General features: G+C 46.6%; 2 protein-coding genes and 1 non-coding gene across 5 annotated transcripts in view; 1 reads left to right on the top strand and 2 right to left on the bottom strand.

Annotated features, from left to right (window-relative positions):
• Positions 1–407: 407 nt before the first annotated feature.
• On the bottom strand, positions 408–11602 carry B4GAT1 (beta-1,4-glucuronyltransferase 1). Its single transcript, XM_068261306.1, has 2 exons — positions 9982–11602; positions 408–1847 (listed from the first exon to the last, which is right to left on the bottom strand). The coding sequence occupies exons 1-2, from the start codon at positions 11053–11055 to the stop codon at positions 1656–1658; spliced, it is 1266 nt and encodes a 421-aa protein (XP_068117407.1). The 5' UTR covers positions 11056–11602; the 3' UTR covers positions 408–1655.
• A 108-nt stretch (positions 11603–11710) lies between these two features.
• TRNAS-GCU (transfer RNA serine (anticodon GCU)) lies at positions 11711–11792 on the top strand. Its single transcript has one exon. It is a non-coding gene; the product is annotated as a tRNA-Ser (tRNA).
• Positions 11793–23151: 11359 nt separating this feature from the next.
• SLC29A2 (solute carrier family 29 member 2) overlaps positions 23152–26852 on the bottom strand; it is a 107915-nt gene continuing 104214 nt past the window's right edge. For all 3 annotated transcript variants that reach the window (XM_068261237.1, XM_068261234.1, XM_068261236.1), the window contains exon 13: positions 23152–25615. In XM_068261237.1, the coding sequence (XP_068117338.1) occupies positions 25504–25615 (112 nt within the window). In that variant the 3' untranslated portion in view covers positions 23152–25503. The remainder of the gene's footprint in view (positions 25616–26852) is intronic.

Here is a 26852-nt window from a genome sequence, read left to right as displayed (position 1 = left end):
TTAAAGGAATACTTAAGTCAAAATAAAAAAAAATGATTTTTACTCACCTGGGGCATCCCTTAGCCCCTTGAAGCTGTATGGTGCCCTCGCAGCCCCGCTCCGATCCTCCTGTCCCCGCCGGTGGCTAATTCCGGGTTCGGCGACAGCCGCCGACAGGCTGGGAACGCGAGTGATTCCCAGCCGCTATATCACCCTCTATGCTGCTATAGCGTATAACATATACGCTATAGCAGCATAGAGGGTGATATAGTGACTGGGAACGCGGAGAATCACTTGCGTTCCCAGCCTGACGGCGGCTGTCACCGAACCCGGAAGTAGCCACCGGCGGGGACAGGAGGATCGGAGCAGGGCTGCAAAGGCACCATACAGCTTCAGGGGGCTGAGGGATGCCCCAGGTGAGTAAAAATCATTTTTTTATTTTGACTTAAGTATTCCTTTAAAGGGAGTCAGTGCTGCAGGAAAGAGGAAAGAATGGGTTGGCAATAGGTGGGAACATTGCAGCAAGTCCACCTCTTCCTGTCTGAAAATGTGACTGGCCAAAAGACAATTTTTTTAAGAAGTGATTTTGAGGAATGGGAGGGGGGGAGGTGGGCGATGTAAGAAGCAGAAAATGCACAGAGATATGTGGATCTAGCATGAACATACCTCTGTGCTTACCTTTTCCTTTGATCACTTGTGCTTTAAACTAAGGGTGGTATTTTCTACAAAACTGGTTGGAAGTAGAAATGGTGACCCGTGAAGTTGAGGGAATAAGGCCACCATTAGCTTGTCCTCCTAAGGGACACCTAAAATGAGGAGCATATGGAAGTGGCTATTTTTAATTCCTTACGTAAACTGCTAGTTGGTTTGTTATATTAGGGTGATCTACAAAGAATGCTTTCCAAAACATTGTACTGCAAGCTTCTGGCAACCATGACTTCGGCTTAATGAAATTATTTTTGGACATTGACGCTATTGAGGTATGGCACCTGTAAACCTATGCGTTAAATTACTGAGATGAGCAAATCAGAGATATTAGTGCTACTGGCAGAATTCATCAGAAAACAAACAAAACCAGCTAAGAGGTATAGTCAGGGGCATAACGTAACCACCCTGGGCCCCTCGAAAAATGTGGCAGACCAGGATACTCCCTGACCCCCAGCCCGTGTTGCAGAATAGTACAGACGCTTCACATTGTACCTCGTTGCAGAGGTGGGCAGGTCCTCTTCACGTCCCCTCAGTTCCTCTTTAGTGTAGCCACCGTGCAGCCAATCATCCAGTGGCTCCCAACACTGCATGTCTTGTGACAAGCATCGGCAGCTACACTCACTGAAGAGTCCACCACCAGGAATGAGGTACAGTATGAAGCTCCACTGCCAGCTGCTCTGCCCCCCAGGACCGGGGCCTTGTTAGCCTCCGGCCCTACCCATGACTTTGGGGTTCACGGGGCTGTTACACCCCTGGGTACAGTGTCAGTCTACCAGAAGTCAGACATAATAAATATACATACATTACATCACACATAATGCAACAGGCCCATAAGATGGACAGGTACCATATGCTACAGAGAACTCTGTCCTAAGACAATGAACGGAATTTTACGCCTAATGACTGAGGTCCCCCTTTGGGGAATGGATTTGAGGTTACAGCTATCATTAGGGTACAGACTAGCTGCATTAACAGTGTCTGGGGGAATCCGGGTATTTCATCTTCAGCTCTTCCTTGAAGCCTCTGTAGAGCTGCCGGTTTCTCTTGTTCTCGGCATCTTTCTGGCTGTGGAAGTCCCCCGGTAACTTGTAGCCCTTGTGCAGCAGGAACGCAGAGTCAAGTACTGCAAACGTGAAGCCAGCCATATTCAGCTCACATGCCTAAAGAGACAGGGTAAAGCAGAAACCGGTTTCTGAATTATATATAAACCTTTACATTTATGATATAGCATCCAGACATATGAAGCTAATATTCATCCTCCAGTCTGCATATTATACAGAGCAGTACAGAAAACATGTTCGGGTAGATAAAGCACACAGGTAGGGTGGTAGGGTGGGGAAGCACACAGATGGGGTGGTATGGTGGGGAAGCACACAGTTGGGGGTGGTAGGATAAGGAAGCACTCAGTTAGGGAGGTAGGATAAGGAAGCACACAGTTGGGGAGGTAGGATAAGGAAGCACACAGTTGGGGAGGTAGGATAAGGAAGCACACAGTTGGGGAGGTAGGATAAGGAAGCACACAGTTGGGGAGGTAGGATAAGGAAGCACACAGTTGGGGTGGTAGGGTGGGTAAGCACACAGTTGGGGTGGTAGGGTGGGGAAGCACACAGTTGGGGACGTAGAATAAGGAAGCACACAGTTGGGGACGTAGAATAAGGAAGCATACAGTTAGGGTGGTAGGGTAAGGAAGCAAACAGTTTGTGTGATAGAGTAATGAAGCACACAGTTGGGAAGGTAGAATAAAGAAGCACACAGTTGGGGTGGTAGGATAAGGAAGTACTCAGTTAGGGTGGTAGGGTAAGGAAGCACTCAGTTGGGGTGGTAGGGTAAGGAAGCACTCAGTTGGGGTGGTAGGGTAAGGAAGCACTCAGTTGGGGTGGTAGGGTAAGGAAGCACTCAGTTGGGGTGGTAGGGTAAGGAAGCACTCAGTTGGGGTGGTAGGGTAAGGAAGCACTCAGTTGGGGTGGTAGGGTAAGGAAGCACTCAGTTGGGGTGGTAGGGTAAGGAAGCACTCAGTTGGGGTGGTAGGGTAAGGAAGCACTCAGTTGGGTGGTAGGGTAAGGAAGCACTCAGTTGGGGTGGTAGGGTAAGGAAGCACTCAGTTGGGGTGGTAGGGTAAGGAAGCACTCAGTTGGGGTGGTAGGGTAAGGAAGCACTCAGTTGGGGTGGTAGGGTTAGGAAGCACTCAGTTGGGGTGGTAGGATAAGGGGGGTGGGGGGTACCTGAAATTGTAAAAATTGCTTATTCAAAATACACCTAGATAAAGAACCCAAGTAATAGTCTTGTCTTTTTATAGTTAGTTCCAGATGGTGGTCTTGTACTCTATCCCTCAACACTAACCATCCAATTGATACTCCTAACACTAACCTTCCTACTGGAACACTAACCAATAAGCCTAACTCCTAACACTAATCTGTAAACCGACCTGCCTAACACTAACTGAACACTTACACCAGTAGCTGAACGCTCCAGGCAGGCCATAGTCCTAACATTATTCTAACAATTACTCAGCTTGGCGAATCTTCCTGCGAACCCACTGCATCTCTCACGACGTGGCAAAAAACCCTGCTCTGCGCCACTTTCCTAACTTGCCACACTTACTGAAATCCCAGTGTCACAAACAATCTAAGGGGTAGCAGATAAGCTCCGGTTGCCGCAGCGTTAAAATGAACTGCTGTGCTCGTTTAGTTCCTTGTACAGAGTGGAAACTTGATTGCGCTCAGTAATAACAGAGGATGGTTTGAATGGACTGTGTATGGCGAGATTGCGTAAAAAGCTGGTTAAAGTGAATGTAAACTGAGATAAAAACAAAACAAAACACATACTTACCTAAGAAGGGGGAAGGCTCTGGGTCCTATAGAGCAAGGCTTTTCAACCTGTGGTACGCGTACCACCGGTGGTACTTTGCTGTTGGCCAGGTGGTATACACCAGGTTTGCCTGCCATTTTATTGCTCGCATGCCACTTGTCCTGTCTCCACAAAGTTTGGCTTCTCCTCCCTCGCTCCTTGCTGTGCTGCTCTGCGGCATACTTCACTCCTCAGATCAGTGGGGAAGAGACAGCCAGTAATGGCGCAGATACAGAAAGGGACATCACTGCTCACTTCCTGTATTTGAAGTATACGCGCCGTCACTGTGCACCGCTTGCCTGACTGTCACTTATCTGAGGCTGGCTTACCGATGATCTGAGGTATGAGCTATTCCGCAGGGCAGCACAGCAAGGAGTGAGCAAGGCGGGAGCCGAACTTTGTGGTGAGTCATTGCCTAGCTTTCAGTTCTCTGATGGTGTGACTAGGCTATCTATAATTATGCAGGGGGGGAGGGGGGCGAGCACTGTAATAACAGTGCAGGAGATTTGGGCGCAGCCGGCGCCATCATAGGCCGAATTAGGAATTACGGCTATAGCGGCACACAGTCAGTAACTTCTGCGCCATCAGAAGACAGCGCTGAAGTTGCTTTTAAAACACTGCAATTCAGCTTCCAGCAATAGTCTTATACCAGCTGTATCCTGCGCCCAAGTCTCCCGGCGGGCAGTTCTTATGTATGCGGGGGAGGGGAAAGAGAGGAACTTGCAAGGCTACCTATATTGGCAATCTACCTACAGATTGCCAATACTGACAATATGTAGGCTTGCAATCTAATTGTAGTTGTTTTTCCTACCAATGCTCGGCTGCTCCCTCGCCTCCTGAATCGCTCCGGTTCCCGCCTGCGTCCCTTCCCTCCAATCAGCGGTGAGGGAAGGGACGTGGGCGGGGACCGGAGCGATTCAGGAGGCGGGGGAGAGCAGAGACTGACATTAGTGATATAAACACAGCCAGCTGCGACACGCTGAGTGTCGACAGCGCGCAGGGGGGGACTTTGGAGGAAACTAACTAGCAACAGAGGCTGGGCTCTATAGACAGACGCAGCCTCTGTATGCGGATTGCGATGTAAGAACCCCGCCTCGGGTTCTCTTTAAGTGAGAAGAATACGGTAGCTGCTATATTAATTTCATTTTAAACTATATAAGTTGACTGGCAGCCCTGCTGATCTATGTCTCTGCAGAAGTGTCTGAATCACACCAGAAACAAGCATGCAGCTAACCTTGTCAGATCTGACAATAATGTCAGAAACACCTGATCTGCATGTGCTTGTTCAGGAGCTGTGGCTAAAGGTATTAGAGGCAGAGGATCAGCATGATAGCCAGGTAACTGGCATTGCTTAAAAGGAAACAAATATGGCAGCCTCAATGTGCCTCTCACTTAAAGAGGAACTGTAACGACAAAACGGCCCCTGGGGGGTACTCACCTCGGGTGGGGGAAGCCTCAGGATCCTAATGAGGCTTCCCACGCCGTCCTGCGTCCCTCGGGGATCTCGCTGTAGCCCTCCGTGCAGCGGTGACGCAATATTTACCTTCCTGGCTCCTGCGCAGGCGCTCTGATGCCTCTCGGCGCCGAAGTAGGCGGAAATACCCGATCGCCGTCGGGTCTGCTCTACTGCGCAGGCGCAAGTTTCCGGCGCCTGCGCAGTAGAGCGGACCCGACGGAGATCGGGTATTTCCGTCTATTTCCGTGCCGAAAGTCGCCACAGCGCCCCCGCTGGAGCCAGCAAAGGTAAATATTGAACTGACAGTCGGCACAGTCGCCGGCTGTTCGGAGGGCTGCGGCGAGACCCCCGTGGGACAGAGGACGGCGTGGGAAGCCTCATTAGGATCCGGAGGCTTCCCCCACCCGAGGTGAGTACCCCCCAGGGGAGGTTTTTGTTGTTACAGAGTCTCTTTAATTTCTCCTTCAAATACTCACTTTTTTTCACTGTAGTGGTCCTTTAAACAGTTGAAATTTGACAGTTGGAAAATGACAGTTTAAATAAGACAGTTGGAAAATGTCAGTTGGAAAATGTCAGTTGGAAAATGACAGTTAAAATTTGACAGTTGGAAAATGACAGTTAAAATTTGACAGTTGGAAAATGACAGTTAAAATTTGACAGTTGGAAAATGACAGTTAAAATGTGACAGTTGGAAAATGACAGTTAAAATTTGACAGTTGGAAAATGACAGTTGGAAAATGTGACAGTTGGAAAATGACAGTTGGAAAATGTGACAGTTGGAAAATGACAGTTGGAAAATTTGACAAGTTGGAAAATGACAGTTGGAAAATTTGACAGTTGGAAAATTTGACAGTTGGAAAATGACAGTTAAAATTTGACAGTTGGAAAATGACAGTTGGAAAATGACAGTTAAAATTTGACAGTTGGAAAATGACAGTTAAAATTTGACATTTGGAAAATGACAGTTGGAAAATGACAGTTAAAATTTGACAGTTGGAAAATGACAGTTGGAAAATGACAGTTGAAAATGACAGTTGGAAAATGACAGTTGGAAAATGACAGTTGGAAAATGACAATTGGAAAATGACAGTTGGAAAATGACAGTTAAAATTTGACAGTTGGAAAATGACAGTTAAAATTTGTCAGTTGGAAAATGGCAGTTAAAATTTGTCAGTTGGAAAATGGCAGTTGGAAGATGGCAGTTAAAAGTTGAACTGTCATTTTTCAACTGCCATTTTACAACTGCCATTTTTCAACTGTCAAATTTTAACTGCCATTTTTCAACTGTCAAATTTTAACTGTCATTTTCCAACTGTCAAATTTTAACTGCCATTTTTTAACTGTCAAGTTTTAACTGCCATTTTTCAACTGCCATTTTCAACTGCTTTTTTCCAACTGTCATTTTTCAACTGTTGTTTTTTAACTGCCATTTTCCAACTGTCAAATTTTAACTGTCATTTTCCAACAGCCAAATTTTAACTGTTTTTCAACTGTCATTTTTAAACTGCCACTTTCTAACTATCATTTTCCAACAGCCAAATTTCAACTGTTTTTCAACTGCCATTATTTTCCAACTGTCATTTTTTTTACTTCCATTTTTCGACTATCCTTTTCCAATTGTTTCCTTCTTCCTTTCCTATTTTATTTATTTCGCAAACACAAACCTTGAGATCCTCAATGTTGAATGTTGATTTGCCACCTCATTTTGTGTTTTGGGGGCTAGATTTGCACAATTTAAAACTGGCTATCTCTAACAGTGACAGGTGTCAGATATGGTGGCTGGAAAGTGCAATGGTTAAGGGCTCTGCCTCTGACGTAGGAGACCTGGGTCCAAATCTTGGCTCTTGCTATTCAGTAAGCCTGCACCTGTTCCGTAAGGAGTTCTTTGGGCGAGACTCCCTAACACTGCTACTGCCTACTGAGTGCGCTCTAGTGGCTTCCTTGCAAGCACTTTGGAGACAAGAAAAGCGCTATACAAAAAAAGGAATTATTATATGGATAACTGTAGAGAGGGAGTGGAGGAAAAAGCCTATGTTGGCTTTTTATCTTCCTATCTTGCTCCCAGTCTAATGACGCATTTATTGTCTTCAACTTTCATAGTGGTTCTCTTTCCAGGCTAGCAGCGCTTTTAGCCACCTTTGAAACTTGTCCACACATTCTCTTACCTTATGCTGGATACACTTGGTTCGTTCCCGCGCTCGATTCCCATCAATTCGTTTATTTCCGACATGCCCGATTCGCGGTTCGATGGATCGTTAGGTCGATTTGCCATACTTTACATGGCAATCAACCTAAAAATCATCGAAATGCGCTCGGAAATGCTCGGAAATAATCGATTCGTCGGGAATCGAGCGGCGCATTCGATGTGGGAACGAACCGTGTGTATTCAGCATTAGTGTTTGGTACTTGTGTTCCTCTACGATGGTGACCCTCTTGGGCTACTTCAAATGTATTTATTTATTGTGCATTATTGTGATTTATTTTTGTGGAGTTGTTTTTCAGATTAACTTGCACTATTTTTTTCTTGATAAAGAGGTACTTTGTTGCTTTGGAATTTTGGATTACCTTAAAGTGACTCCGAGCTCATAAAAAAAATGAAAGTTGTACTCACCTGGGGCTTTCTCCAGCCCAGTGCTGGTCGGGAGGTCCCACGACGGCGTCCTGGCTCTTCTCCTTCTCCCCGCTCCGGAATGGCTGACAGGCCGCAGCCCGGGCGACACTCAGCAGAGTGTCGGGCTGCTCCTTCCGCATATGACGCGGATTACGTCACACGCCGGCCGCCTCGCGGCATCACGGCGGCCGGCGTGAAAGTACTGCGCATGCGAACAAAGCGCGCATGCGCAGTACTTTCACGCCGGCCGCCGTGATGACGCGAGGCGGCCGGCGTGTGACGTAATCCGCGTCATATGCGGAAGAAGCAGCCCGACACTCGGGAGAGTGTCGCCCGGGCTGCGGCCTGCCAGCCATTCCGGAGCGGGGAGAAGGAGAGGAGCCAGGACGCCGGCGTGGGACCTCCCGACCAGCACTGGGCTGGAGAAAGCCCCTGGTGAGTACAACTTTCCTTTTTTTTCTGAGCTCGGAGTCCCTTTAACCCACAAAAGGGTTTACATATTAGCCCAAACTATAGCATAGAGTGTCACACCTGACAGCCCTAATTTACACTTGCTGTTTTACTTGTTGGTAAGGCCTAATTAGACAGGCTAATCTCTCTAGACCAGGGCTTTGCACCTGTGGTACACTTGCCACCGGTGGTACTTTGCTGTTGGCCAGGTGGTACACACCAGATTTGCCTGCCACTTTTTTGTCCACCTGCCACTTGTCCTGGTCCTGTCCTGCCTCCACAAAGTTTGGCTCCCCCTCCCTAGCTACTTGCTGTGCTTCTCTGCAGCATACTTCAGACCTCAGATTAGTGTGGAGAAGACAGCCAGACCAACGGTGCACAGTGATAGCGCAGATACACAAAGTGACATCACTGCTCATTTGAAGTATACACACCGTCACTGTGCACCGCTTGCCTGGCTGTTTCTTTACTGCGGCTGGCTTACCAATGATCTGAGGTGTGAACTATTCCACAGGGCAGCACAGCAAGGAGTGAGCAAGGGGGGATCCGAACTTTGTGGTGAGTCACTGCCTAGCTCTCAGGTGGCGGGGCCAGGCTACCTATAATTAAGTGCGTGGGGGGGGGGGGGGGGGGGGAACTTGTATGGCTACCTATATTGGCAATCTACCTCTAGATTGCCAATACTGACAATATGTAGGCTAGCAATCTAATTGTAGTTGTTTTCCCCACCAATGCCTCCTACTTTTCCCCTCCCAAATGCCTTTTTTTTTTTTTTTCTTAAAGTGTACCTTGTAAGAAAAAAGTGCCTCGGGGGTACTTACCTCAGGGAAGGGGAGGCCTTTGTATCCTAAAGAGGTTTCCCCCTTCCTCCTCAGTAGATGGGATCCAGTGCTGGGAGCCCCATACTTCTCCTCATCGGTGTGTGCGCATGCACAGTAGCTGCTCTCCATTCAGGCTCCAGCAGAAACAGCCAAGCCCGATCGCATCCAATCTACTGTGCAGGCACACTGGTGGTACTTGAAAGTTTTCAGGCAATAAAAGTGGTACAATTAGTGGAAAGGTTGAAAAGCCCTGCTATAGAGCCTTCCCGTTCCTCTCCTGGTCCCCTCATTCCAGTTGAATACTGCTCTGTGTCGCCGCAGGAGGCTTTGGAAGTCTTCGGGAGCCAGAGTGCTCCCTAAGACGGGCGGCTCTGTATTACGCTTGCATGAGCGTCCTCACGCATGCACAGTGAGGAGCTGCCCGTCTTTGGGAGCATTCAGCTTCTATAGCCTGCCGCGGCAGCAGATTGGAATGTGGGGCACTGGAATGAAAGGAGCGGGAGTTGAACAGGAAGGCTCTACAGAACCCAGAGCCGTCCCTCTCCTTTGGTAAGTACCTGTCTTTTTTTCCCCCAATTTATATTGGCTTTAAGGAAAGAAGAAGAGGAACAGAAAAGGAAGTTCTGAAAAGGCTAACCACAGATAGAAGTTGAAGACGAAGTTTAAAACAAAACATTTTTTTCAACAGGGATGGCAATGCTTAGGAGAACTCATGGAGAAGCATGTGATCAGCTGATGGATTTGTAAGGTTCTGATTTGCTGTGATGACTTTCTGGTTTAGCACATGATCATAACCAGCAAATCCATCAGCTGATCACATGCTTCTCCGTGAGTTCTAAGAATTGCCATCCCTATTTTCAATAGACAATTTGTCATGTTCTCCTACCCTCAACCGTGAAAGGAAAAGCTTAAACCCAGTGGTTCTCACTCAGTCCAAGATCTTTTGGACCCCCTTGTTCAGATCCTAGCTAAGCCTTTGGAAAGTAAGTAACCTAGCTGGACGTAACTGTACACAATACAATAAGTAATGCCCATGTATCAAAAGAACAATAAGTTCTTGCTATGATGGCCATTTTTTCATTCATTTTTAATACTTCATCAATTTTTACCTGGCTGATTCTGTTAAATCCATATTGCTTGAACCGCTCATCGTAGGCTGGCACGTCTTTACTGCCTATATAAAATGGCTCCCATGGGTCCCTCCATTCCACAAAATACGCAACTGACAATTTGCCAGAGTTTTCAGGCAAATTCAGCCATACGGAATAATTAGTTGGTGCTTGGCATCTCGCACATAACTCTTCGTAAAATGCTCGGACCTCCCCCACTTGGTACAATCGAAGGAGTTCCTCTTTGGCCCCAGGCAGTCGACGAGTGTGTCTAATTTCAAAGGCTGGAACCACATAGACTGTTCGTGGATCTACCCCTCGAGCAGCCAAGTCCAAGAACCCTGATCTCAGTTCTTCACTGGGAACCATATCAATGTCCACGACCAGTGCAAAGGTGGCCCTTCCAATACCTCCCTTGGCAATATTCCTTAGTAAGTTGTTGGGGTACGAGGCATTACCTGCATAATTTACAATGTGCGTACCTAAGCTTGCTGCCTTTGCAAAAGCTGCTTGGCATGTACGCAGGTGCGCAAACTCGGCCTGGTCGTCCAGTCCCGGAAAGGCGGCCTGATCTCCAGACTGGCACACAAGGTGAAAGGACACCTTCTGCCTCACAGGTGGGCAAAGCTGGGAAATGGTATAAGTCAGCATCGTGGCAAATGTTGCCTGAGCAGCACTAGAGGCAAAGAGCGCCAACGAAATCTTCCCATCCCATCGCTGAACCAAGTCCTGCAAGTGCCACAAATTACTGAGGCTAGCGTGGGAAGCCAAGACCACATCCAAGGTTTTCGCCTGTTCCTCTTCATGGTAAAGAATATGACGATAGATCCGATATTGTCCACTCACGTCCAGAATACCACCGGATGCCAAAACCGCCTTGATACGGTCCTTCTGCTCTCTTTGCCATCGTGGCTCTGTGTGATGCGTGCGCGCCAGCAACGGATGCGCCGATCTTTGCTGTTGTTGCCCGTGCAGACTGGAGAGGAGGGAAAGGTACAGCAACTGCAGGAGGGCAACTAGCAAGAGGGCTACGAGGACCACCCGGAAAAATGAGCAGCGCACCGTCATTGGCATTGCAGGACTGTTATAAAGCTGCTAGCAGCCTCCTTTGTGGTTTCAGGTACTACTCTTGTAGCAGTCCTTATAGTCTATGGCCGTTACTAAACAATATATCTTCATAATTAATGTCAATGGGTGATCATAGCTGATGTCCTAACCCCAAGGAACTAGTGTTATATAGCTGCACAACTCCAATCAATGAAAGCTGGGATATAAATATGCCCATCCAACTGGCCTGTGATCTCCCCTGTATCCTGGCAGCTCAGGACTGTGCAGCATACTCAAGGACTGAATCAATCTCAGCAGCGCAGAGGAGCGAGTAGATCCTATAAAATTGCAGAAGATAGTAGATCCAGCAGCCGATCAGGGACAGCAATCACCGCCAGCTCATTACAGAGCTTCCGGGAGACTGTAGAGAGAGGATTAGGAGGGCTAGGCAGACGCATTGGCGGTCATAGCGCCGCTCACCGCCGTGGCAGAGCACTAGTCTCTATCACCATAGCGTATCCCTGATTGTAGGAAGCGAAGGCGACAGATTACGCTGTCTGGACTCCTCAATGCTACAAGAAAGCTGCGTTAAATAGATAAGACGCAATAAAACGATTATATAAAAGGCATGGCTCGCCGTGCAGTGCAGATAGAGCACGTTTTCTTGAATGGGAACATCACAGACGAGGTGGCCGAGTGGTTAAGGCGATGGACTGCTAATCCATTGTGCTCTGCACGCGTGGGTTCGAATCCCATCCTCGTCGGAATGTTTTTACAACGTTAACAGCACGCGTGAATCTTTTCTTGAGCAGCTGTTGTAAGGGGGAAAAAAAGCTGTTTATTACATAGATACAAGAGTAAAAGTAAAAAGATAGTAAAAATCGGTGCTGGGGAATCTGCAATCACAAACATCTATCTAAGGTTCAAACTTGCAATCACAAACATCTATCGATTGCAATTGTACAATGCGTTTTATGCGATAGCGCTTTGCAATTTTGTTCACTCCAAAAATCGTGCCTGCAGCGCATTTCAGATTTTATTCAAATCTCAGCACTGCAAGGAGACTACTCACTTTGAAATACATCATCACACCAGTGGCTTAGCAATAGGAGTTGAAGAGGTAGCGACCGCACCAGGCCCCTTGGGCCAGAGGGGCCCTCTTGCAACTGCAACTGCAGTATTAGCTCTTTATTGGTGCTGTTCTTGTAATGATCACTTCTTTAGATGCTTTGAATAGTAGTTATCCTTGGCAGGTTTTGGTGCGCCAAAAATTGTTAATCAATAATAATAATAATAGAGTGCTGGGGGGAGGGGGGGGGGGGGCGCAAATGTAAACCTTAAACAGGGGGTCAGAGTTCCTTAGCTACACCACTGCATCACACTGTGCTTTGCTGATTGCCAGCGGTGGTCAAAGTGCTTCAAAAAGGGCTCCAGTGTGAACCAGCCCTGAGCTCTTTTATACTGCAAAACGCAATCCCAAACATCAATGCGATTTCTTTTATGATTTTGTTCCAATTTTGTTATTTGCGAGTTGCTATTTATTTTTGGATGCTAGGAACACAAGGAGAAATGCAGCATGCGGGACTGTTGTGATCAGACAAAAATCAGATCTCACGAGTATAAGGCCTCGTTCACATCTATGCAGCACAGATCGCCATGCGATCGGTAACGCAACGTGTACAATCGCACGCCATCTACGCCGCTACCCCCTGCGCTGCTGCTGGTCAGCTCTGTGCTTGCGCGCAGAATGCATGCACATCGTACTGCTGCTCAGCGCCTTTGATGTGAATGACAGAAGGGCTGTCTATGCCTTTCTGACGTTCTTGCGTGTCATACGTGCTTCCAAATGCGCACGAAAGTGCGTATGATGTAAACAAGGCCTAAAAGCATTCCCACAATTTTAATTATTTTGCTGATGTCCTCGCTTTTTGCAATTTGCATGTGGTTGGAAAAGGCAGCAAAACCGTGTGTAGTATTAAAAAAAAAGCCCTCATACAGCCTAAGACCCCATTATCCAGAAGTCAGGCAACTGGAAGTCTCAACTAACTGTCTTGCCCGAGGGGAGAATGGGGTCTTTGGGGGGTTTGCAGGGCATAAAATACTTACTGAGCCTCCGTGCGGCATCTTCTGAACTTTCTGTAGCTTCTAGTGGCATTCAGGTGTCCGTGCACGGCTGCCCAACACAGGTCAGGTGCAGGGCCGGATTTGTACTCTTTACCGCCCTAGGCCACTGTCACCAGCTGCCCCCCCTTCAGTATAGGTAGTGAGATGATCCCTCCCCCCTTCTCTCTAGTATAGGTAGCCAGATGACTCCTCCCTCCTTTCCTCCCTCCCCTTTTCAGTATAGGTAGCCAGCCCGCCTTAACACTGCAGCAGCCATCTGTGTCACTTATTTCTCCACTTGTCTCCAATGCAGAAGCTTCCTCTTCCTTTCCATCTCCAATGCTGCCCAAGTCCATAGCCGCCAGCCACAATACAAACGTGCACAGTGAGCAAGGTGGCTGCTGCACAGGCGGCTAGCAGCAGAGTACCGCGGTCAGCCTCTCGCCTGATCTCCTTACATTGCAGCATTTGCAAGCTTGCAAATGCTGCACCAGTTTAGCCTGCTGCTTTGGTACCCTTCCTCCTGTGGTGCCCTAGGCCATGGCCTAGGCGGCCTTGGCCTAAATCCGGCTCTGGTCAGGTGATACGCCGGGAGCCGTGCACAGAGGATGCCCGAAAGCCGCTAGGAGCGATGGGGGGGTGTTCTTTTTCGCAATCACATTATCCAGCATCAGGTGATCCCTGCCGGTGCTGAATACTGGGGACTTTGTTGTATAGCTTCAGCAGACGTGATGACATTTTACTGATATATTTTACTGCCATATTTATAAAAGTGGCAATTGGCTTGATATGTACCTAAACAATTAATGAATATAAGAGCTGGCCACACCTGGGGGTTCGTCAGAGTTCCCATAACCTCAGGGCCCATCAGCTTCACATGAGTGCTTAGGCAGAGCGAAGGCGCATGCTCTGTCCACTCTGCACAACCCATCTGAACGTTCTCAAGAGTGTCTGGAAGCGTTATGTCAGTGTGTGTTTTGGATACATTTTTAGCTGTGCATGCGCAGCATACTTCTGGCCGAGGCTGCAACACACAGCTGTATGGGAGGGCACATAAGTGAACTAGGCATGTACACTTCATGCAAGAACAGGGGTGCAAAGCATGAAGACTGAGGGGCAACCAGCTAAGCTGAGGGGTTATCGAGGTTATGAGGGCACTGAAGAACCCCCAGGTATGGCCACCTCTTATATTTATTTTCAGTTCAGGTGTGTTTCAAATGATCACCATTTATCTGCGATCACCTGTGGCAATAGTCAGATAGAAGTCCATTGACAAATTTAAAAAGGGGCCATTAGACTAATGATCACTCTATTGATCACCAATTCACTGATTTGGACATGGAGATTCCCACTCCTATAAATGGAGCAGAGTTGTGAACAGGATCTTGGTGCAGAAGGCTACCTGTTGCTGCCAGCTGTCCTAGGCCTTAGGAAAAGCCTGTGGAAAAATTGTGAGCCATGGCTGTGAAATTAGAGCCTCCTATAATTCTGGGGGCCACGAGCAAAGCACCTCCAGCGTAGTTTACCCAGCAACAGATTTTGCCCAGGACGGTGGGGGTGTGGGAAGCTGGTAAATGGCAGAGAAGTGTGACAGAGGGGCATTGCTTATTGATCGCAATGCAAAACCCGAGCTCCACAGGCATGACTAGACTGCAGTGTGGCAAACGCATTTCAGGTGCTGCATTCATGTGATTTGTGTGTAGATTACCACTTTAGGGAATTTATGGGCGATACAGCTAATTTGGATACGACTCATGGTCCACAAATTGGGCAGCGCCACAGATACCAATGTAAAACACTGAATACCGGACAGTACAGACGATAACTTGGGCGCCAGAGTTTAGTAGTTTCGGTGGAAGTCAGCTATTGTATAACTAAACCCTGTAGCAGCAGGAATGGTGGAAATAAGGGTGGAGGAGTTGCGGGGATAGCGGTGGTGGTGTTTAGCCCTTTTGTGGCAGGGATAGCGGTAGTGGAGCAGCGGGTATAGAGGTGGTGGAGTGGCTGGGATAGCAGAAATAGCAGTGGTGGAGTGACAGGGGTGGTGGAGTGGCGGAGATAGCAGTGGTGGAGTAGCCGGGATAGCGGAAATAGCAGAGGTGTGGCATAAATTGCGGTGGTGGAGTTGCGGAGATAGTGGAAATAGTGGTAGTGGAGCGGAGGGATAGCAGTGGTGGAGTTGAAAAGATAGTGAAAATAGCGGTGGTGGAGCAGCGTGGATAGCGGAAATAGGCGTGTCGGAGTGGCGGGGATGGTGGTAGTGGAGTAACAGGAAATAGCAGTGGTGGTGGAGGGGATAGCGGTGAACAGTGTGTGGGGGGGGGGGGGGGGTAGCGGAAATAGCGGTGGTAGAGTGACTGGGATAGTGGTGAGCAGTGGCGAGGATAGTGCAAATAGTGGTGGTGTTTGGCTCCTTAGCGACAGGGATAGCAGATGGAGCGGCGCAGCTTTCGGTATTGAAGCTGCTGGGGTAGCTTAAATACCAGTGGTGGAGTGGCGGGGATAGTGTAAATAGCGATAGTAGAGTTTGGCTCCTTAGCAACAGGGATAGCGTAAATATCAGTAGTGGTGTTTGGCTCCTTAGCGGCAGGGATAGCGTAAATATCGGTGGTGCATTTTGACTCCTTAGCGGCAGGCATAGCATAAATAGTGGTGGTGGAGTTTGGCTCCTTAGTGGCAGGGATAGCGTAAATAGTGGTGGTGGGAATAGTGGAAATAGCGGTGGTGGAGAGACAGGGATAGTGGAACTAATGGTGGTGGAGTTTGGCTCCTTAGCGGCAGGGATAGCGTAAATAGTGGTGGTGGAGTTTGGCTCCTTAGCAGCAGGGATAGCGTAAATGGTGGAGTTTGGCTCCTTAGCGGCAGGGATAGCGTAAATAGTGGTGGTAGAGTTTGGCTCCTTAGCAGCAGCGATAGCGTAAATGGTGGAGTTTGGCTCCTTAGCGGCAGGGATAGCGGAAATAGTGGTGGTGGGGATAGTGGAAATAGCGGTGGTGGAGAGGCAGGGATAGTGGAACTAATGGTGGTGGAGTTTGGCTCCTTAGCGGCAGGGATAGCGTAAATAGTGGTGGTGGAGTTTGGCTCCTTAGCAGCAGGGATAGCGTAAATGGTGGAGTTTGGCTCCTTAGCGGCAGGGATAGCGGAAATAGTGGTGGGGATAGTGGAAATAGTGGTGGTGGGGATAGTGGAAATAGTGGTGGTGGGGATAGTGGAAATAGCGGCGGTGGAGAGGCAGGGATAGTGGAACTAATGGTGATGGAGTTTGGCTCCTTAGCGGCAGGGATAGCGTAAATAGTGGTGATGGAGTTTGGCTCCTTAGCGGCAGGGATAGCAGAAATAGTGGTGGTGGGGATAGTGGAAATAGCGGTGGTGGAGAGGCAGGGATAGTGGAAATAGCAGTGGTTGAGTCTGGCTCCTTAGTGGCAGTGGCAGGGATAGTGGATGGAGCGGTGGGGATATGGGTGGGGGAGCAGCTGGAATAGCAGAAATAGCATGACTAGGATTTCAGAAATACCGGCAAACTTAGTTGGTTGCATGCCAAAGCTTCTCCTCTGACTGGTCATGGCGATGTCTTGCCGGTGATGGGGTTTTACCATAACACGCCTCGATAAGAGGCCTATATCGACACCTACCTGCTTATGATGTCATAGGGAAGGGCAGCATGTGCCACTGGTTGAATGAGGATGGGGATTCATATATGCGTAGATGAGGAGGGTAGTGTGTGTGCCAGGAAGGTGGGCAGGAAAGCAGAGAGGAAACAGGATCCAGACGGCCCAAACTGAAGGATGCAAATGTATACAGCGCTGCGTAATATGTTGGCGCTTTATAAATACAACAAATAAATAAATAAATAAATAAAATGGAACAAATGAAGCCAAAGCGGGATTTGAATGGCCCATTTTCAAGTTGCATAAATATTTGCATATTTCTGCATCAACTCGGAATTAGTTCTGTCTCATCATCCACACAGAGGCACTGGGCATCATTGTGGCATATGACTGTAAGATACTCTGTTGTTTATTGCCTGATGAAGCAGGACTATACCTGTGAAACGCGTTGCGACACTATTTTGGGGTATGTTAATAAATCTATGCTTTTTTGAAAATTGACAGTTTCATGACTGCTAAGTCCACCATTGCCTCCGTAGCAATTTTAAAGCTTTTAGTGTATTTTATCCTGTTGGCGCCTCTGTTCACTTATTGCGATACAATTTATCATCCATAGTTGCGAGCAACGGAGCAGCACATCGCTTGAGAAGCCATGCTGGCAACAATATGTGCATGTCAGCGAATCCCAACTGGAGTCACTTGCATGAGCATCGCCCTTGTGACCTAGGCCTTGAGCTTCATTTACATATTAGGGTCGGTTTCCACTTAGCCAGCATGTGTCTTGCAGATTGCCCACCGCACTTCCAGTGATGCGAAAACGCATCTGGATTGCTTAGCCGTGCCATGCTTGGCTATGAGGATTCGGGGGCTTGCGGCAGGAAACTGCAGCATGTCGTCCAGATTCGCACCACGGAGTGATCCAGGCGGCAAACCATTGGGGGTATAGGCAGTGTTTCTCCTTGCCGCTAGCATGCGGGGTAACACTGCAGATTCATGACGCGTTCGGCACTAGTGAAAACGGGCCCTTAGTGTTTTGTTGCTGAAGGAAATTATTTGTGACCATTTCAGGTGTTATTTTTCCATTATCTACTATTACCTTTTTTCTCTTTATTTGGAGGTGGCACACAGGATACAGTTTTGGGCACCACAATATAGAAAGGACATTGACCTTCTGGAACGCGTACTAAGACTGGCAACTAAATGAATCAGAGGGATGGAAGATCTCATTTACCAAGAAAGGATGGACAAGCGGGGCTTATTTAGATCTTGAGTAGATAGGAACAGGAGGCAGCTACATACTTTTTCCTTCTTTCTTATTCCTGATCAAAAGCATTTCTGAACTGATGTGTGCTCTGAAGAAGGCAGTAACAGATTACCACTGGATATGTGCAAAGCCAGCTGCAAAAATGCAAACACTTAAGGTTTGGTTCACATGGACTTCTCTCCGCCGCAGCGGCTCATTTAGCTGCCGCTAAACGCTTTTCTGAAAATATTCGAAATTGTTACAGAGGCGCCCAAAGATTAAAATCACTATAGCTTAAAAAAACTTAAAAATGGGGGGTACTGGATGACTTACCTCCCCAATGAAGACAGTTTGTACTCATTCAGAATGACATAATTTATTCTTACTTCACAACAACACTTTGCAACGCGTTTCACGGGTCTACTGCCCGCTTCCTCAGGCAACGTAAAATTGGGAGCACTTAAACAGTCCAGGAGCGGGTTTGGCTTTTCTGAAAATGTTTGGTGTCGGTTACTGGTGTTACGTTGTTGTGTCTCGTTTTGAGAACATGGGGGGAAACAAAAACACTGAACGCAGCCGACAGGGGTTGCCACCCGTAGCGTTTAAGATGGGACAAGACAACGGGATCTGCTGTGATGTTTTCGCAAAAGTTGAAACATTTGTTTAAAAACTGCTTCCATCCATTTGAATGGAATGGCGGTTGATCCCTTTTTAAATGGCCCTTTTCTTGACCCCCCCAAAATGCTGTGATTCTGCCCGTGTGAACCAGCCCTGAGTTACACATCAAAAAATATCAGTCTAAATCAGTCTCTTTCTCCAGGGACCGACAAGCTGCACTACTTGCACCACTAAAAAATGGGCTGTGCTGGCATAAGGGCAAGAGAGATACAGCCTGCCAGACAGACCACCATGACTGTTAAAACGAAAAGAAATGAGGCTGATTTGTATGCATACATGTGCCTTAGACTCAAGAGCATCCTCTGACTGCTGTGGGTAGAGAAGGGACCAGTTCTATGCAGGGAACCTCAGTGCTGGTGAATTGGTCTAGTACAAAATGCTGGCGTCCATTTTTGTTGCTGAGTACAATTCTGCAGCCTAGTTCCTTTTGATGCTACTAGAGTTCCAGCTTGCTGCGAGTGTGTTTCCATTACATGCAGAGGGTTTGTTTGGCTGTGTGACCTCATTCATGGAATACAATAATGGAGATTCCAATGGCTTCTAATTGTACAGAGTTCAGAATATCACAATCATCAGCGATACGATACGAAATAAAGAGATGGACGTCAGATGTTTTATTATAAAAAAAGAGTTTTATTCTTATAAAAAATGACAATGACAAATTGCATGTTTTTTTTTCCAGTTCTATTTCCTATATATTGCAATAATAACCGCAGAAATACAAACTCAAACCTCTAGGAGTGACGGTTACACAAATTACAACAGGCTGTGACTGAGCCAAAGAGACATTACACAATGATGAAGTCAAATGATTTTCCTATAGATACACTTGGAATTCCTTGTGTACTATGAAATGCTCATTTACATGATTTCTTTAGTACAATACTGTATACATATCTATGTCTGGAAGGGGATTATTCCTGTCTATGGCCACATGTGGAATAAAATCAAGACGGCAAATAAATACATAAATAAAAACAGATTTCGTATTTGTAAAAGAGAATTGTAAATGACCATTTCCATATCTCATTACAGGCATATTGATACCCATACTACTGCATTCTCACAACAGGTCATTAGGATATTACTTAACCCCCCTGGCGGTATAATTCCCGCGGCTGCGCAGCCGCGGGAGGGGTTTTTTCGCCATTTTTTTTTTTATAGCATGTAGCTAGCCTAGCGCTAGCTACATGCTTCCCCCCTCCCCGCGGCGTCCGCCCGTCCCCTCCGATTGCCGCTTGCCCATAAGGAAATCCCGTTCTGAACGGGATTACCTTGAGGGCTTCCCCCGTCGCCATGGCGAAGAATGGAGTGATGTCATCGACGTCACGGACGTCGTGACGTCACAGGGAGTCCCGATCCACCCCATAGCGCAGCCTGGCGGCGATTGGCCAGGCTGCGCAAGGGGTATGCGGGGGGGGGGGGCTGTTTCCGCGGCGGGTAGCGGCGCATCGGCGGCGGCGATCAGAGCAAACACGCAGCTAGCAAAGTGCTAGCTGCGTGTTTGAAAACAAAAATCATGTAAATCGGCCCAGAAGGGCCTGAGCGGCACCTTCCGGCGGCTTACCCCGTGTCACACACGGGGTTACCACCAAGGAGGTTAAAGGGAACCAGAGACGAATTAAAGAAAAGATTTTATGCATACCTGGGGCTTCCTCCAGCCCCATATGCATGGATCGTTCCCACGTGCCCCCTCCTCCAGTGGCCTGCAACTACAAGAGCCGACTCATGTCACTGACGTCATCAGAGCCAGGCTACGCTGGAGAAGTGTGCCCTCTACATATCTCTCCAGCGCCTGCTGGAGGGATATGCAAAGAGCGCACTTCTCCTATGCTAGACTGGCTCCAACTGACGGAAGAGCGGGGAGCCGGTTCTCGTAGCTGCGGGCAGTGGAGGAAGGCGGCGTGGGAGCGATCCGTGCGTATGGGGCTGGAAGAAGCCCCAGGTATGCATAAAATCTTTTCTTTATTTCGTGTCTGGTTCCCTTAAAGGTATTTATACAGTCCATATAACAGGGTAAAGGTATCAGTCCATATACCTGGTCGATGTATTGGCAGATCAATCATAATGGTGACCACTAACGATCCAATCTTTTTCATTCAATCTTACCATTTATATTTAATATAAGGGAACTGCCTATAGTATCCAATTAATATATTCCATCAGTTTACTCTTCTACTACATAGATTTGGTAAAATTGGATCAAAAAGATTGGATCATTAGTGGCCGCTCATCAAAGAGGGATCTGTTGCTTGCCCATACACCGCACACACGTTCGATAGATTTCAACATGAAATCTATCAGAAATCGGCCTAGCTCTGCCTGCTTGGCCATTGCAAGTGTAAATAAGTCCCCCCTGGTGCTTGTGCTCAGATAGTCTCACCTGTCCGCCAGCACGACTCCTGGCCTCTTCCAGTGTTTGGTGGCACCACGAGAGCCTGTTTCACGTGGCCCCAGGTGAGTGCAGTGATGTCACACGTGCCAGAGGTTGAGAGGGGTTGGAGGCCACAGTACACATGCTGGATTCTCAGCAAAGGTGGGCATTATCAGCCGCCTCTTTCATCTGGTGTGTGTACACAGCTTTACCTCCTTAGCAGTAATCACAAGTACAGCTCGCGGTGGAAAAACATGCCAGGAGAGGTAACCCTGAGCCGAGGTCTATGCAAAGCAATGCGCACAGCGGGCGTTTATCACGTACCTCCCGGGGATCCCGACGTCGGCCGCCATTCTTCTTCCTCTTCACCATGTCTCTGCTTCCCCCTAGTGATATCACCGCCTGTCGTCATGACGACAGCCTGCAATCTCACTATAGGGTTACAGCGCAACCCGGAGGACAGAGGGAAAACTGCAGCGCTGGATCCCAGGGAGGTGAGTGAGTGCTGAGCTGCTGCAGATCTTCCTAGCAGCATGATTTTTTCCAGGTTTTAGGGTCTGAAAGAGTTCAAAAAATGTTTTAGCACTTTTAGATCCTAAAATCTGGAAATAATCATACCGCCAAAGGGGTTAAACTAGGTACATTTGTAAGATGCCACCCATTTGAGGCAGCGGCCGATGACCGCCTCAGCCGAGAACCCAGCTCGTGCCCTTCCGACATTACCTGAAGATATGGCAGGACAGATCTTTAACACAGCCACCCTATCAATACCCACCAGAAGCCATTATGTTGTGCGCCACACTTTGCCACCCCCCAACCATAACAAAAGGTGCATTGTTAGCCTCTAGGCTAGCTAGTGATGCGTTTGTACAACACTTGGCCCTAAATAGTTGTCCAAGAAACTAACTCCAGATCTCTGAGGCTGACTATAATTGTATGTGTGTACCCAGCTATATGCTGCAGATCACCGCTGGCCATGAGTTCTCTCTCAACCCCTTATCCAAGATGCCTGTATTGAGTGAACTACCCACAAGAGTAGATCATTGGAATGGCAGTGCAGTAAATATTCCTGAAGGTCAGTTTTAGATGAGGCCAAGAATTGACCTATGTAAGCCACAAATGTATTTTACAATGGCTGCACTCTCTGTTTTCTGTAACATGACAAAATATTCCTGTATTGTTAAAGCGGACCTGAACTCAGAACTTCATCTCTGCTCTGAAAGATAAAAAACAGCATAGTAACCTTTTTACCTTTTGTTACAGCTGATACAAATCCTGCAATAAATCTGCAGTGTGTCTACTTCCTACTTTCATGGAAACAGGCTGTCTACATGTGGGGTTGATGTGGCTGTGTAATATTTAAAGCTATAGGCTTGTTATACATCAGCGGTTCTGGATGCTAGCCTGGCTTACAGGGGCGAAGAGTTAATTTGCATACTCAGTAGTGGTGCATTGTGGGTAACCACAAATGTTCACTTCTAGCTGAATTATTGCAAGTTTCCTTCGTTTTTTAGAAGGCAAATTCCACCAAGCACTGCTTTCATGGAAGCAGACATATTGTTAACAGCCGGTGCTTTCAAATAAGCTTATCTGCCATGGCATTCAGCTGACACGGGGATAGATCAAATTACAACTTGTGATTAGACACAAATGAGGGGGGTTTGGAAAGGCTAAACTGTCTAAATACATACAGGGTGCATTTCTCTATGTTTTCCTTCTGTCCTGTGCAAGAGTTCAGGTCCACTTTAATTAAAGTGAATGGGAACTGCATTTGAAAAAATGAGACAGATACTTACCCAAGGAGAGGGAAGGCTCTGGGTCCTATATAGCTTTCCCGCTCCTCTCCTGGTCCCCTCGTTCCGGTGCTGGCTCGCCCGGTACCAGTATTTGACTAAATTAGTCAAATACTGCTTTACCCGGCCGAAGGAGGCTTCAGAAGTCTTCAGGGAGCCCGAGTGCTCCTGAAGAAGGGCGGCCCTGTACTGCACCTGCACAAGCACGCTCTCTTGCACGCTCACGCCTGTGCAGTATGGAGCCGCATGTCTTCGGGAGGACCCAGCTCCCGAAGACTTCTAAATACCCTTTCGGCGGGGGATTGAAACGGGGGGGGGGGGGGGGGGGGGGGGGAGCTGCCAGCACAGGATAGAGGGCACCGAGAGAGGAGACGGAAGGCTCTATATGACCCAGAGCCTTCCTTCTCCTTAGGTAAGTATTTGCTTCATTTTTTTAAAAATGCGGTTCCTATTTACTTTAAGTTAAGGGCCTCCAAATACAGTACAGACAGGTGCAGATTAACACCTACCAGTACCTGATTAAGGAAAGCATAATCTGCCTCTTCACCTATTGCATAGTGAGTGGCCAACCTGAGACTCTTCCTATCATAATCCCTGACCACATATGTGACTTCTAGATGAAGACAGGAGGCTACAATCTGAATATACTGTTAGGGGAACAGAGTATAATATACAATACATCCCTTTAACTACTTTAATTTCCTTATGTATACATTTGTTTAGAAAGCTAACCCATAAATACAAAAAAAACTGTCAGCTGCCCAGTTTCCCTTTAGACTCCTAGTACGATTTCTAGAAAGAAAAAAAGACCACGGTCATCAGAATATGGCTTACTTACTGCAAGAACATATACGTTTTAAAAAAATTATTATACAAACATATACAGTTTCCCTTATAAAAACAAAGTGAAGTGAAAATTTCTTTTTTACAAGTTTGGGGGAGGGGCTAGAAGCTCAATCGAATCTTACTTTTGTTAGTGTCCCATGTCCACGTAACAGGCGTCCCTTTGAGAAATACTGGCTAAAAAAAATTAATCAGAATTTGCTTCTGCCCAACTGCTGACTGCAACAAGGACTGAAGAGAAGGAATATCTCCTTAATAGGGACACAGACAAAAATAAACACTTATGGGACCACTATTGTGAAAAATTGTAATATTTAAAATACATGTGTATACATACTTTGCAAGATATACATTTCTCTCAGATAAAAATGCTCTATAAATGTATTTTCTCCTATGTTGCAGTCACTTACAGGAGGCAGTAAAAATCTGACAGGTTTTGGACTAGTCCATCTCCTCTTGGAATATTTTCAGTGTCTCCTTTATTTTACCCAGTGATCTGCAAACTTGGCTCTCCAGCTGTTAAGGAACTACAAGTCCCACAATGCATTGCAGGAGTCTGACAGCTACAGTCATGATTCATAAAGGCAAATGCATTGTGGGACTTGTAGTTCCTTAACAGCTGGAGAGCCGAGTTTGCAGATCACTGACCTATACTAAAAACACTCCCTGGAAAGGATCAATTTAGAGCTGTTGGCCAGTCTTTCTAGCCATTTGCACACTATTTTGGCAGCTGGACTGAGCAACTGCTGTTCCATGCTTTCGAACACTAAAGAAAACCCGGAGAATCGCTCATGAGGAGATGGACTAATCCAAAACCTGTCAGAATAAAAAAAATTGTACACATGTAATTTAAATTTTATTTCCACAAAAGTGGTGCTTTAATAAAGCCTTTCACCCTTCCCCATGCTATTCAAAACTTAAAGGGGAACTGAAGAGAGAGGTATATGGAGGCTGTCATGTTTATTTCCTTGTAATCAATACTAGTTGCCTGGCAGCCCTGCTGGTCTATTTCTCTGCAGTAGTATCTGATTAAAACCAGAAACAAGCATGCAGCCAGTCTTGTCAGATCAGACTTATAAGTCTGAGCCACTGAAACACCTGATCTGCTGCATGCTTGTTCAGGGGCTATGGCTAATAGTATTAGAGGCAGAGGATCAGCAGGGCTGCCAGGCAACTGGTATTGTCTAAAAGGAAATAAACATGACAGCCTCCATATACCTCTCTCTTCAGTTCCCCTTTAAAGTTCACCTTAAATAAAATTCTCAGATAATATATACATAATATGTCTGACTTGGGTACGCCATGGACACGCCATTGTCAGTAATAGATAACACAAGGGATCTATGCACTCCTCTTATTCTCAACCATAAAGCAGCCATTACAGCAGGGCTGGAGTCTGGTTTCCATGCTATCCCAAGCTGAAATATTTTTGGCTAGAGTTAGGCTAGAAGATTGTATGTAAATTGATCACTGTGTGCTAAAGCATGGTGAGAATCCTTATTGAATCCGATAAATACACTTCCTATACACTAGAAGTCTATCTGTGAAGAGGCTCCTATGTAGATTCTATTTCCTAATGTATACGTTATGTTCCCTACATAAAAAAAGGTAGCAGCAATGATAAATAAAAGCAACATTCTAAAACAATAATAAAAAAATCCTATAAAAGTGAAGTTCAAACTCAAGCAGTAAACAAGAAACAACTGAATGTCACGTTGGCAGCTGCTGTCTCCTGACTGTCGATCACAGATGTGTGACAGCAGCAGCAGCAGAATGGAGCCAGTAATGGGAATGTAGGCTGGAATAGACAAGCACCAGCTCCTTATCGCATCCTTATAGCAGCTCCTTGAAGGCAAAAGATAAAGCAGCTCCCAGTGAAAGTCCCAGTGCCAGGAAGAAGGTCATCAGAGCGCCAGTGGTCTCACTCTCGTGGGGCAACACTTTCCTACAAAAGGGGAGACAAAATTAATAAAAGACCCTACATAGACAAACCAGCCCTTTAAACAGACACCAGTTCATTCAGAGCTAACATATATTTTTGCTGATATAATTGAAGAATTGATTTGATGAGCTACTTCATATGGCTCTCCTGTCACGGCAAGCTAATGAGCACACCCAATGACAACTTACCTTTCCCATATTGTACGTCTTCTTTTTAATATGGGAATCTTCATTACCGTATATTGCTACCTACTACCTGGGAGTATAACTCTGGTTTATAGTGTGTACTTGTCCATTTTATTAAGGTAGATCTTCTTCTTAAACCATTGTAATCTAGGTATTTCTAGGCAATTCTATGTTATACCTGTTTTTTCATGATGTTATATTTACTAGCTGTTACTTTCAGGCATTTCCTTTGTGCTTGATTTTCTGTTAATGTCAATAAAAGTTATTGGAAAAGAAAAATACAACTGAAAAACAATGGCACCAAAAAGTATAAAATATGTTAAAATGATCTAAAAGTAGGAAGTAGTGGACTCACCTCTGAAAAAAAACATAAACAGTCTCGTTCAAACAAAAAAAAACTTTATTCGGACAAAAACTCCGATGTGCGACACATTTTACGGGAAACAACCCGTTTCTTCAGGCAACATAAGTTGGAGTGTCTGAGCCAGTGGGTTCTCTGGGGGGCGCCAAGCTCATTGAGACTGGTTGTCAGACACTCCAACTTATATTGCCTGAGGAAGCAGGTTGTCCCCCGCGAAACACGTTGCACATTGGAGTTTTTGTTCAAATAACGTTTTTGTTCTTTGTCCATTTGCTACCTCCTTCTAGATATTTTATACTTGTTGGCAACTCTGTTCTTCAATTATATCAGCCACTATTATCCACCCTTGGTGGAGGGGTGTTACCCCGAATTTCCTATACTGCAGAGAGCGATTTCTCTCCCAACCTGCCTCACAGTGTTTGCCTGTGTAGTAACACTTACTTGGGAGTACCATTCTATTATTCACATTGAATGGAATTGGAGGTTAGTTACCCATCCTAAAGATCTTCATGAAGGGTAACTAACCTGTGTTTTATTCTACTGCACGCTTCTGCCTTGCATTTGCCGCTTTGCATCCGCCTGCTGATGGATCGTTCTTGATTCATGTTGAACTATCCAAGTGTGTTCCATATGCCATTCTGCGACTGGGAATTGGCCGAGGATCATGTCCTGAAATCTATATTGCTTCATCATA

The sequence above is a fragment of the Hyperolius riggenbachi genome, chromosome 11 (assembly GCF_040937935.1).
Source record: "Hyperolius riggenbachi isolate aHypRig1 chromosome 11, aHypRig1.pri, whole genome shotgun sequence".
Lineage (NCBI taxonomy): Eukaryota > Metazoa > Chordata > Amphibia > Anura > Hyperoliidae > Hyperolius > Hyperolius riggenbachi.
The sequence above is the reverse complement of the archived record's forward strand: the minus strand, read 5'-3'. Positions and strand labels throughout refer to the sequence as shown.

Excerpts from the sequence above, each read along its gene's own strand:
- B4GAT1 (XM_068261306.1), bottom strand. The coding sequence starts at position 11,055 with ATGCCAATGACGGTGCGCTGCTCATTTTTCCGGGTGGTCCTCGTAGCC. Across the intron at positions 1,848-9,981 it reads GATTTAACAGAATCAGCCAG|GCATGTGAGCTGAATATGGC; the intron begins GTAAAAATTGAT and ends CTGTCTCTTTAG.